Below are 13,434 nucleotides of genomic sequence, written 5' to 3' on the forward strand. Positions count from 1 at the left end.
TAGTTAGGCCTCAGCTGGAGTACTGTGTCCAGTTCTGGGTGCCACATTTCAAGAAAGATGTGGAGAAATTGGAAAGGGTACAGAGAAGAGCGACAAGAATGATTAAAGGTTTAGAGAACATGACCTATGAAGCCAGGCTTCATGAACTGGGCTTGTTTAGTTTGGAAAAAAAGAAGATTAAGGGGGGACATGATAGCGGTTTTCAAATATCTAAAAGGGTGTCACCAGGAGGAAGGAGAAAATTTGTTCCTCTTGGTTTCTGAGGACAGGACAAAGAGTAATGGACTTAAAGTGCAGCAAGGGAGGTTTAGATTGGACATTAGGAAAAAATTCCTAACTGTCAGGGTGGTCAAATATTGGAATAAATTGCCAAGGGAGGTGGTGGAATCTCCCCCTCTGGAGATATTTAAGAACAGGTTAGATAGACATCTGTCAGGGATGGTGTAGACGGAGCCTGGTCCTGCCTTGAGGGCTGGACTCGATGACCTCTCGAGGTCCCTTCCAGTCCTATGATTCTATGATTATCAGGGAGGTCGTGTACCAGGTCTTGTAATTTGGCATAACTGGCCAGAAGGGCTGTATAATTCGATACACAGAACTGGAGTGTGGCTGAAGAGTAGACTTTGCAGCCAAAGGTATCAAATGTTTGTGCTCTTTGTACCGGGGCATAGATTTAAATTGTGGATTCTTCGCCTTGTGACTGAGGCTACCACCAGAGAGTTTGGCTGGGGGTGTGCAAAGAGAAAGTCCATATCTTTTGCAGAGACAACATTTTCTGTCTGCTCTGCAGTTTGTGGGCAGAACAGAGGATGGATTTTTCCACAAAGCATCTGAAGATTCAAGGATAGCTTTATCTATCAAAGAAGCTGTCTCTGAGGATGCTGTGGGTTGTAATATTGTGAGTGATTTATATTGTTTATCCTGAACTTCTTGTAAAGCAATGTCTTGGGATTGGGCTACCCGTTTAAATCATTCCTGATATTGTTTCAGATCATCTGCCCATGGAGAAGGTGAGATCTGGAAAACTGCCTTGTCCTGCCTGGACCTAGGTTTGTGTGAGGAACACGCTGAATCTGAGTGAATTAAGTCGTCATACTCATTAGAACCTGCTTGAGAGATTACTGAGGGCGGGTGGGCAGGTAAGGAACACACAGAAATTGTGGGTGAGCGCACTGAAGTGAACATTGTTATGACTAAACTATGAAGTAAAACCCTAAAACTAATTGTTAAATTCTTAATTCCTGCCAGGAAGAAGAGCGCTGCACTCTGAACTCCATCCTCAGAAGAGGACGGTTGAAAAGGGAACTGACAGGACTTGCGCCGCATGCGCAGTCCACAAACGGGGGGAGGGAGGGTGTCGTGCGAGACGCTAGGTGCGGCACAAGGGGCCCTGCTCTACAACAAATCTCCAATCCCCAGCACAAGGACACACCGAGACCTGGAGCGGAGCACCCACAGGAACACCACTCACTGAAGAAGTGACAATTATTTGTCCCCATTGATTAGAGTAATGATGAGCTGGCATAATACTCATCATAATATCTGCATACATTTTGTTTCAGTACTTCTTTTCCAAGGGAATTTATACGTCATGACTCGTTTCAGTTTCCAGTCAAAATCATTAGATGCAAAAAAACAATTCAGAGTTGTAGGCTTGAAGCATTAAGCAATGAAAAGCCTGCACAGTTGCAGCCTACCAATCAAGGTCCTATTGGCCATTTAGCATACTATACGAGAAGACCAACTTTCAGTCTACTCCTGAGTTTCTGAAGAGATTAATCTAAAGTTTGAAATGATTTGTTCTAGGGTTGCTGAATGTCTAGAGACCAACAATTATATTTCACTGATTCCTGATTCAAAGCTAGGGATGACAATGAATAGCGGACTATACAATTAACCCCTAGCCAGTTCCCCCAGTACCTTCTCCAAGGTGCTACCTGCCCCCCTGCACTGCTGCCTCTATCAGAGGCAGCAGCACAGGGGGCGCATGGGGAAGCAGCCACAAAGCAGTCCCTGTCCGCAGCTGGCCCAAGCCCCCAGCGGACAGAGGCTGCTCCACATCCCACAGACAGGTGCTGGTCCTCAGAAGTAGCCCCTGTCCACAGGGAGTCAGAGCTCCCTGCAGACAGAGGCTGGAGTAGCTTCCGTCCAGAGGAAGCTGGGACCTCCTCCCCCCAATGGACAGAAGCTACAGCTGGGTCACCCTCTGTCCACAGTGGCAGCCTTGCCCGCTTCCCCTCTCCCACAGCCCGCAGCAGCCTCTGTCTGCAGGAAGGTCAAACCCCTGCGGACAGGGGCTGCTGCCACCCCACACTGCTGCCTCTGTATCAGGGTGGCAGGCTGGAGCCAGTCTGCGAGGGGAGTCAGTTTAAAAACCAGCTGCCTGCACATAGCCAGGCAGCAGCACAAGGTGGCAGGGGGCTCTCCGGCAGTGGGGCCAGGAGCACAATGGCTGCCGGCTCGCTCCCACAGGGACTATCAACTAGTCATGTGACTGACAATATTTTGTGCTGCTACATGACTATTCAATTACCAGATATCTAACATCCCTATTCAAAGCAATATTTACCAGTATTTATTAGGGATAATGGTTAAGCGAATCAGTTAACAGGCTAAATAATATAAGGGGAGAGTGCGGGGGCTGCTCTGACTAAATTGGAGCAGCCCCTTGCCGGGCTGGAATGCCCCCCTCCCCCCGGTGAAGGCAGGGGCTGCACTGCAGTGCACTATCTTGCTAAAGACAGAGGCTACTTCGGCCGGGACACCAGAGTAGCCCTTGCCTGTGGGGCACCCAGGCCCACCCCAGACACTGGCTGCACTAGAGCCGCTCCTGTCCACTGTCGGCCCCTGGCAAATGGGGAGCTGCTCCAGCCCCACCACTTAGCCTCACCCTTTAAGGGTAAGGCTTATCAGTTAAACATCACATTTAGTATTTTTTTTAAAAACAAGAAGTCCTGAGGGCACCTTAGAGACTGACAAAAATAAATAGGACCATTAGCTTTCGTGGGTAAAACCCACTTCTTCAGCTGAGCTGCTAGTATTTAGTTTTTCCCTAGGAAACTGAGAACCTGGACCAGCAACCAACTGTTCCACTACAGTCAGCTGGGCCATGTATAGTAAGCTCAGGCCTAATTGTAAACTCTGAACTGAACTAAGAACAAGCCAATGCAAATCTTACCAGTGTGTTGAGGCATTTATAGAACTGACCCGAACTTGAACCTTCCTCCCAACTTGTGTCAACATAGCCTCCTTGTGCTTGGGGTTTGGCCTGGTACGGTTTCCTTCTCTCCTTGCCCATAGAGCTGTTACATGTGCTAGCTACCATGGCCTTAGTGTACCATACGTGATAAGGAATGAGAAGTGCTACATTCTTCCTTCACAGCAGAGTGAGACTGCAGTGGACAGCAAAAGAGGAGCATGCAGCCGCAGCCACGGCAGTGACAGAGCCCAAATGGGTCAGGTTATATTTTGACAGAAACCCAAAAACTGTATAGTGAGATTGTCTTATTTAGGTCAGGTTACGACACTCTAGTGCAGACCAAAAAGTTACTTGTTAGAGAAGAAACAAGCGACCCAGGAGTGGATAGGGTAAATGGAACTGCCTTCTTGCCCACACATGTTTACCTCGGACATTTAACACAACATCGGAGTGGCAACAATTTGGCACCAATTGCACCCTTATTTATTTTAATACATTAATTTACACATTTATTACTATTTTTTCTAAAACCTTATTTGGTATATTAACTTACATACAATGAATATTAATAAGCAGGTGATTAATATTATTATACCCTTCCCTAATTACTATTTACAGATTTCCTAATTAAATCAATACTTTTCTATGCTACAAACTTTCCAAATTAGCAGGTTACAGAGATGACAAGAAATTTAACTCTGAAATATTTATACAGGGCCAGTGAGAGCAGGTAAAAGACACAACTAAGAAGAGCAATTGCATGCCTATTTTTTTAGGATGCAAAAATGAAGGGAAACACCATATTTATACATCATAAAGGATAATATCTGCTTTGGCCAGACCCTAATCTATCTTTCCAGACTGCAGTAACAAATGAAAAAAACATGTTCAGGTTAATGCCTACTATGGCTGAACTCCTTACCATTATCCTAGACCCCCCTGTTCATTTTACATATCCCAACACTACTAAATAATCTAACTTCCTGGCATTAAGTGTATGACAAAGTCTCTAAAGCAGATGGACCTGGCCAAGGGGGAAACTGTCTCCTTAAATATTAATCTCTCACATTTTTAAACTGTCAGTTTGATATTTTGACATACAATTTAAAAACTTTAGTGACAATACAGCATTCCCCAATTCTCAATAGGGATGTTAAATTTAGTTTAATCAACTAGTCAATGGAATTTCCATCAACTAATCAATTAGTTGGGGAACCACAGCAGGAGCTAACCCCGCTGCAGCTCTGCCTTTTCTGATTCCTGGTCCCCGCTACCTCTCTGCCTCCCCTGCTCCCCGCAGAGACAGTACTGGGGGAACCAACTTTTAAGCCAGTTCCCCACTGCATCGACTCCTGTTACCCCTCCCCTTGCAGCAAGTGGATCTGGGGAGGAGGGGAGAAGCAACTATCAATTATCTGATAAAAACTTATGCTTATCGGATAGTCAACTAATCTCTTACATCCCTAATTCTCAACCCAGAAATCAATTTTTCCTTCTTCACCTCCTCACAAAATTCTCCATCTAAGTCAAAGGCATCAATAACAATCAACTAATACAAAAATCTAAAATCATTCAAAGATTCCAAAGCCATAAGGATCAGATCATCTAATCTGATCTACTGTGCAACACAGGCCACAATTTCCCCAAAATAAGCATCTTTTAGCACATCCATCTTGATTTAAAGTAAGGATGTTAAGTAACGGCTAACTAACTAGTCGATCAAATTTCCACCCACTACTCGACTAGTCGATAGACACTTCCACATTCCTCTTTTGAAATGAAATTTCAAAGGAGGAATACGGAACTCTGCATGCAGTCCAGGACCAGAGGGGCTCTTGTGCATTTCAAAGTGGCAGTGCAGCATGGAGCCCAGGATCAGTGGGGGACTCAGAATTCCCCGCTGACGCCGGGCTCCATATTGTGCTGCCGATTTGAAATGCCACGCAGAGCCAGGATCAGCTGGGAACCCCCAAATGGATCATGACTCCTTTTTAGTAGGTTGCCAGGGTGGCATTAGACTTGCTGGAGCTCGTTGTCAAAACCCTCTCAGCCTGGAGTCACGTACTATTTTTTTGTCAAAGCACCCGCACTAAGTCTATGCGTAGGGTTTCACCATCTGCTTAACTCTTCAAACCAGCATGTGAAACAAAGCCTTCTCCATCTGTACTGAAGTAGCAGAGCACTTGATGAAGTATAGCATGATGCTCTAAGAATAGTGTATTACTTACAGGATTGTACTGAAGGGCAGAGACATAGGCTTGTACTGCCCCTTCCATATCACCTGCAGCTACCAGTGCAGCAGCCAGATTAATATATCCATCAATGAAATCCGGTTTGAGGCGTAGAGCATGCCTATAATGCTCAATAGCTTCTTGAAGCTGACCACGTTCCTTGTACACATTCCCTAGATTCGAGTAGGCTTCGGCCAACAATGGATTCTGTTTAATAGCCAAAGTGCTGAAGTGAGCAGACCTGGAGAAAATTAGACTGGTTAATACAAAAACACAATTTGCCAACGGTAGGGTTTACAGGCAAGCCTATAGCCAGAATTACTGGCACAATCCCAAGTGAGACAACTATGTAACTAGCCAGCTTTGCAAAACCATCCTGCAAGTTTTATCTGCCCAGACACAAAACAATACTATTCCATTATCGTATTTTACATGCTTCTTCAAGACAGATGTGTCAGAGGCAAGTACAAGTTTGCAAAGCTTTTAGCCCATGCTCACACCTGATGCATCAAACACTCTACAAGACTTCTGTTTATACTTCTCAACATCTACAGATTTTGGCACTCTTTCCAATCCACTTAGACATATACTATCTATTGAAAAGTCAGAAAAAACCTAACAGGGAGGGCTGGTGTGGAAACTGTTTTGTTTCTACACCACATAAATGATCCCAAGGCACTATGATGATGAGATATTGAACACACCATTTTATTAGTTACACCTCTAATAACTCGAACAGTTACCAAGGTTTTAAACATCTGAACTACATGAAAAAAATGTAAACTTAAAGGTAAAAGTAAGCCAGAGTCAACTTTGAGGCACAGAGAATTACACAAAGGCTTACTAATGCAAAGAGAGGAACATATTTCAGGGGAAACATGCTGTGTTGCAGTCTAACAGCTAGTGTCCAAGAGGCACCAGAAGAAACACTCAATAATGTATAAATGTTTGAGAGCACCTGATACATGCACTTGAGGCGGATTTGCCCATTTACGGCATGAAGAGAAGTTATCCCTGTCATATTTAACAAGCTATTTAAAGCAGGAGTGGGGAACCTTTTCTGGGTTGGGGACAGCTAGTTCACAGAAAAATCAGTCAGAGGCCGCACACACGTGATAAGCAAAAAAAAAATCACCCAAACCCTCAGACGCAGCCTGAGAAGTAGAAAGACACTTCTCCCCACTTTCCCAAACAGAGCCTATGGGGACCCAGTCTACTAAATTATGTGTGCTCCAGCTCTGCAGTGGGACGGCAGGAGGAGGCTGAAGCGCCAGCACAGGCTCCTCAATGCTGGAGAGGAGCCCTGATCCTCAGGGGCCGCATCCAGGTAAGCTGAAGGCCGGACCTTAGCTTCTCAACCTTGATTCAGAGGAATGCATGTGCATCTCTATTCTTCAATTCAGTTAGTTTGAGCACAAACCCAAAGCACTGAGGGGGTTAAGAAAAGCTAACATGCTTTCTAAATGAAGACTAATTTCAGAGGCTCCCATTACCAAGATAGTAGAGCATAGGACTATAAGAGTGCAGCCATTTAAACAGGTAACCAATAAGCACAAACTTACTGGTTACCCAAACAGCTATACAGTGACATATGGCTCCCAGTCCAGGTCATGGGGGACCGCCTGCCACCTCTGATACAGAGGCAGCAGCCAGCTCCCGGGAGCAAGGTGGCAAGAGAGCTGGTGTGTACCAGGAACCAGCTCAAAAACCAGCTCCTGGAGAGTTGGCTGCCGCCCTGCATGTAACCAATTACACATCCCTAGCAGAGTGTGATTTCATGGAACATCAGTTACCAACCTCAGATACCAACTCCATAGAAAGTAGGGTTAAAAAGCCCAGAAAAAAGATTAGACACTACTATGGAGTTGTCTAGGATGCTGCTATTCACCATAACCAAAGCCAAAAAAAGGGGGGGAGGAAAAGAGGGGGAATTATGATTAGTGCCCTGATCTTTTGTTGTCAGTCAAGTACTTAATCAAATATCAGTTTTGATTACAAAACTAACTAGAATGATCAAAGTTTCTCATAGCTTCAGATGGCATTAATAGTTTCTTTTTTCAGACTAGAAGTATTAATAGTAACGAGTATTCATGGATATTCCAAGTCTCCTACCTGTCCAGTCTGCGACACTGGAAGTGAATGGATGATAGTAATAAAAGTACACCAGTATTATCAGGCTCTTGTCTCCAAAGCTGCATGCAGTGTCTCTCTGCTGCTTCAAAATCTCCTGCCTGATATTCACGATGAGCCAACTCCGCTAACCCTTGGAAGGAAAGCATACGTTTCGTTGGTTCTGGAGAATCACCAAAACATTTAGGGGGGAAAACAAAAAGTTAGAAAATGGAAACAAAAACTTGTAAAAATATGGTGTATAAAATTAAAGAATGAAAATGCCTGAAACTATGTAAAGCACCAGAGTGTCTAACATTTTAAACTCCTAAATCCTCATATCACCACACTATCATGAGATCTCTAGCACTGCTTTATATGCTTAATTTACAATAGCCTTTTCTCAGTTAGTTGGGAAATGTAATTTACTGTCAATATATTAAAAGCTGATTAGAAAGTCACCAACTATTCCCTGTTTCTCTTTTCAAGACACACAAAATTATTAAAATTAAGATGCAACCACTGAGTTTTAAAAACTGAATTAGAGACTTCACACAAATTCTTTTTAAAGAGACTTCTGCAGCAATATTGTATTTCCTGTCCTTAATACCAAATACCTTAGCATGAAAACAGATTGAATCTGTTCACTTAGTCCCTCCAGCTGAAGCTAGAACACACTCATAATATAGCTGTTCTAAAAAGAACAATATAGATTTCATATAAGGAAGCTGAAAGATTGCTACATATGCAGTAAAGATGTTAGATTAACCACTAGGTTTAACCACTTAACCCTACAGCTGTGGTGTCCAACACACTAGCCACATGTAGTTATTTGGCCAGTTGAGTGTAGCAGTAACTGCTACAGTGGCTACTGCTTCAGAACTGGTTGGACAGCATGACCCTAGAGCAGGGGTTCCCAAACTTTTTGACACGGGGACCAGTAAATCCATTCACGAACTCCTGGTCCTAGAGGACCAGTACTGTTCATTTACATATTTGCATATTCATTAATCAAATTACGAATATTCAAATAAGTTGTTTTTGGGTCCTCCCAAATCTCCCAGTGCCAGCTTTAGCAAAGCTTTTGATATGGTCACCCACAATATTCTTGCCAGCAAGTTAAGGAATATGGATTGGATAAATGGGCTGTAAGACAGACAGAAAGCTGGTTAGACCAGGGTTTCCCAAACTTTTTACTTTAATTGGAACCCTTTTTTTTTCAGTTCTGCTTTTTGCAGCCCAAAAATATAAACACAAGAAAGACAAACGAAGAAAATACCAGACATATAACATGTCTGGGATTTTCTCAGTAGGTAAGCTGTATTATTACTAGATGTATCAGTTTGTAGTTTCAAACTGCCTGGCTGGTAAATGTGCTCAGGCTGCATGAGTGTGTCTACCAGCCAGATAGTTCGCAACTACTCGAGGGGTTTGTGTGTGTGTGGGTGGGTGGGTGGGGGCGGGGGACAATGACAGTAGAATCCCTGTGCCAGACTAACTCGTGCTTTGTGCGTGGGGGGGGAAGAGGGGAACGGGGTCGGGTCAGTCCCACTCCCCGCAGGCCGATTCATTCCTCCCCCCTGCTCCCCTTGCTGCGCCTCTGGCCAGCCCCACTTCCCCCAACCCCCTCCCTGGCAGCCAGGTCTCCCCCACTTTTCCTCCCAATCTCCCTTGGCCAGCCCCGCTGCCTGCGTCCAGCCCTCCTTCCAGCAGCCACTTCTCCCACCCCACCCACATCTTCCCCAGCCAGCTCCCAGCCCCCAACCTCACACCCCCCGGCAGCCCTGCTTCCACCGGCCCCTCAATATCCCCAGCCTGCCCTGATTCCCCCGTCCAGTTCTGCTTCCGGTGGCTAGCTCTCCCCTCCTCCTCACCCCAGAATCCCCTGGCACCTGCACCTTCCCTTAGCCCTGCGCCCTCCTGGTGCCTCCTTTTCCCCTAATACCCACCCCCTCACCAGTCTCTGCCCCATTCCCCTCCTGCCCCTCTGTGCCCTCACACACAATTTGTTCCATCCTGACTTTCCTCATGCCCACCCCTTCTTTCAAGCCTTCTCCCAGCACCTCCCCCTCCAGCCCCCAGTGCCCTTCCCCTCTCCTCTCCCAGCATCACCCTGTCCCCCCTCCCACTGACACCTCCCCTCCTGCCCTTTTCCTCATGGTCTGCACTTGGCCTCCTGGCATTTGTCTCTCTCTCCCGCAACCCTGTCCCTTGGTGCCTTTCCCTCCCAAGCCCCTTCTCCTTCCACCCCTTTCCCCGCTGCACGAGCCGGTTCCCACCTTCTCTTTCCCCGTTGCAGGGCCGGGGTCCGCACTCAGGCCCCGGAGGCCGAACCCGGAGCCAGCCAGGCCCTGCCATGTGCCTTGCGCGGGTTTCAAAACCCCGGGCCGCGACGTCACATCCTCCCAGCCCACGTGCAACACCGCACACGGGCGGCAGGCGGCGAGGAGGAGCCGCGCGCAGCAGAGACATCCGGGGCCGAGGGGACGCTCTGGGGGCGGGGCCAGAGAGGATGCGCGGGGGCGGGGCCCGCTCCAGGCAGAGCCAGGGAGACACCTAGCTCCACATAGCGCTGGAGCAGGGCCCGGCTCTTAACTCACTGGCACTTCCAGGTGCAGGGCCCGATTCGACCTGATGGGTCAATCGGCCTAAGGGCCAGCAGCCACCAGGCACGCTGAGGCCCGGCATTTACGGGCCGCGGACCATAGTTTGGGAAACGCTGCCCTAGAGTAAACACACACACCCACCCCTTGTGGCACAACGGGCTGTAGCAGGGTGGAGTAGGCAGCTCTGGCCCTGGGCCTGCCAAAGCCAGGTAGAGATGCTCTGGCCTGGCCCCAATGCACCTACAGGTGGTGGGGTCTGCTCCCGCCCTGGCACTGCCAAGCTGCAGTCGGTGTGGTCCAGTCACGCCTGCAGGCAAATGCTCCAGTCCTGGCACGTGCTCAGGCCTTAGTGGGGAAGGCGGGGCTGCTCCAGCTTGGCCTGCTGCAACTGCAGACAGGGTCCAGCAGGCCAAGCCTTGTAATAACTGCCTGCTTACAGGGTAATCGATTACCCTATTACAATCCTAATATGCAGACGTATTTCCAATTAGAACTTGTTTCAACGTTTTCATATGATGCCTGAAAGTCTCACATAGCATTTCTTGTGCCCTCACACACTGCTTATCTTACCTATGCTGAGCAAGTCATCCAGAAGTAGGCTTGGGATAAACACCATCCATGACAGCTAACAGGACACCCACTGAAGACTATATTCTCCTAGGCTATGGCCCACCACGGCCCAGTGGGACCCTCAGGCAGGCTGTCTGCAGCAGCTCCACACACTACCCAAAGCAGCCAACTGCTGGGGCCCAGCATGGATGGAGGGGGAGGCTCTATGCATGTTGCCCTTCTGCCCCCAGCACAATCCTTGCAGTTCCCATTGCCTGGAAACCAGCCAATTGGAGATGCAGGGGCAGTGCTTACGGGCACATGAAGCACATGGAGACTCGCTGCTCCCCTCCTCCCAAGGGGCACATCACACAGAAATGCACATGCTGGACCCAGCAGCTGGCAGCTTTGAGTAACATGTGGAGCCAAAGCAGCCAGGAAGGGATGTAACAGTGTAGCTGATTAACCGATAAACAACAGCTTATAAGTTAATGCTATAGACCAGTGTTTCTCAACTACTGTAGAGTAGCACTCTTAGGGGTACTCGAGAGACATCGGGGGAGGGGGGGTACATCAACACAACTGAAATTTGGAGAAAACTGAATTCTTGTTTTAAGTCTTACAGGGTTTTATTATTTTTGTACTTTTTACACCCAAAAATGTCATCGCCCACCAGGCTACCATTAAGTTGTTTAAACAGATACGTTGCAATGGTAGAAAAAAAATTGTGTCTAAAAACTGTAGGTACTGGGGTATCTATAATTTTTTTTTTTTTAAAAAGGGGTACTTTAAAGAAAAAAGTTGGGAAACGCTGCTAGAGACTACACGCATTGCCCTTGCTCCTCACCAGTAAGTTTTCTAGCAGGCTGGCCAGCAGTCCGGCTCAGTCCTGGCTCACACTGGCCAGGATCTACCCCCATCATGGCTTTGCATTTAAAGTGTATTAAGAGCTAGGTGGGCAGGCAGCCTGACTCAGTCCTGGCTTGCAACTGGTGCGGGAGCTCACCTCCCCTGGACAGGGGCAACAGGTAGCCGATCCGTGAGGGGAAATGGTTTTAAATTGGCTCTCCTCATGGACCAGCTCCCGCCTGACACCCCACACTGCTGCCTCTGCTCGAGAGGCAGCAGCAGAGTGGCAAGGGGCTCCTCGGGAGTGGGGGCTAGAGTACACTGGCTGCTGGCCCGACCCCCAGGGAAAGTAGAATTGTTGAGTAATCTATAAGAATTCATGAGGTTAATCAACTATTCGATTAACTGATATTTAACCTCCCTGCAGCCAGGAAGCCTGCCCAGAGCCACCTACAGTACGTACCCCCCAGCCAGAGCCTGCACCTGGCACCCATCCTCTAGCCACAGGTCACAACAACCTCCTGTAACCAAATTCCCTCCCAGGTCCTGCCCCCCAACACTCCTCAATCAGATAACACCACCTACCTGCACCCAACCCCCCCTCACTAACCCCACACTCCATCCTGATCCCCTACTCCAAGCTCCCTTCTGCCCTCATCATGTATCAATATCATAGGAAAGTGCAGCCCATAACCAATTACTATGGTCTTGGAGTAGCCGCACAACAAAAATTATTGCCCACTCCTGTCCTAGGCAGGAATGGCTCACCAGGGAGGACAAGCTGCTTGGAGGGCAAGATTGTAAAACACATGGGGCTATTAATTTTGAATGTCTAGTTTGAGTAATAAAAAGAGTCTCATGTGTTTGATAAAACTAGAATATTTATGTTCCATATATGCATATTTTGAAGATGTAAAGAAAAACTGCTCGAGACAAAAATTATGCAATCCTACTTCTCAACTGCAAATCACAGCTACTTGGAAAATATGCAGACGTATGCCCATGGGGTGGGAGAGCTGCCATTGTATCTCCCCCGCCTCCTTCTGTACAACCCATGCCCTGTGTCTCTCCCTTCCCCAGCCAGGCTGCTCTTGCTCCCCCAGCCTCCCCTCCCTACATCCCCCCTTTCCCTCCATTGCACCCCTGCTCCCACCTATCCCGTAAGTCTCCCCTGAATCCAACCTTCCTTCTGCATCTTCCTCCTGTCCCCACCTCACACATCCTTGTTCTCCTTCATCCCTTGATCTGCCCCCACCCCTCTCCACCCACCCGCAGGGCTGGCTTCCCCCGCCCTGCACACACTGGGCCCCAGCAGCAGCTTCCCTGGGCCCAGCCTGGAGCCAAACCCTCCCCCTGCAGCCCCAGGACACCTCTCGGGAGAGAATCTCTCTTATCTGTACCCCAAGCACTGCCCACCCTGGGGCAGGAGCTGGGCCAGGCAGGGGGTGCTGTCCTGGGAGCGGCTCCTGGGGAGCAGCGGGACTGGCCTTGCTGGAGATTCCTCCCTCCCAGCAGTAGTCCAGGCTCTGGAGGCCCAGCAGCAACCCCCACAGGGACTCAGGGATCCAGCTTGGAGCCTGGCCAGAGTCACCTCGAGCAGCAGCAGCAGCAAGCCACGCTGCAGTCGCTGGGTGCCCTCCTGTCCCTGGGCTCAGGCAGTGTCCCCCGCATCAAGGCAGTGTCATTCAGAGAAGCAGGCACAGGCAGAAGAGACAATCCGAGAGAGAGGAAAGGGACTTTCTGAGCAGAGTTGCTCCAGAGTCCAGCGGAGCTGATCCTCAAGGCATGGGTGTGGCCCGGCAGTATGCCATGGCCCGGCAGCCAGTGGTTTGCAGTCCAACATGGCTCCACGGACCGACAGTTGGGAATCACTGATGTAACTGAATTTTAG

At 48.2% G+C, this 13,434-nt stretch overlaps 1 protein-coding gene across 3 annotated transcripts in view; it reads right to left on the bottom strand.

The window, feature by feature from the left end:
- Positions 1 to 13,434, bottom strand: part of OGT (O-linked N-acetylglucosamine (GlcNAc) transferase) — a 100,411-nt gene that overhangs the window by 83,343 nt on the left and 3,634 nt on the right. For 2 of the 3 annotated variants that reach the window (XR_012900194.1, XM_075917996.1), the window contains exons 2-3: positions 7,543 to 7,723; positions 5,428 to 5,671 (exon numbers count right to left, since the gene is read on the bottom strand). Coding sequence is in view for 2 of the 3 variants with exons in the window: in XM_075917996.1 (XP_075774111.1) it covers positions 5,428 to 5,671; positions 7,543 to 7,723 (425 nt within the window). In the remaining variant the exon portion in view is untranslated. The remainder of the gene's footprint in view (positions 1 to 5,427; positions 5,672 to 7,542; positions 7,724 to 13,434) is intronic. The other variant, XM_075917997.1, reaches the window with a different exon arrangement.

The sequence above is a fragment of the Pelodiscus sinensis genome, chromosome 13 (genome assembly GCF_052426305.1).
Source record: "Pelodiscus sinensis isolate ZL-2025 chromosome 13, ASM5242630v1, whole genome shotgun sequence".
In the NCBI taxonomy this organism is placed as follows: Eukaryota; Metazoa; Chordata; order Testudines; family Trionychidae; genus Pelodiscus; species Pelodiscus sinensis.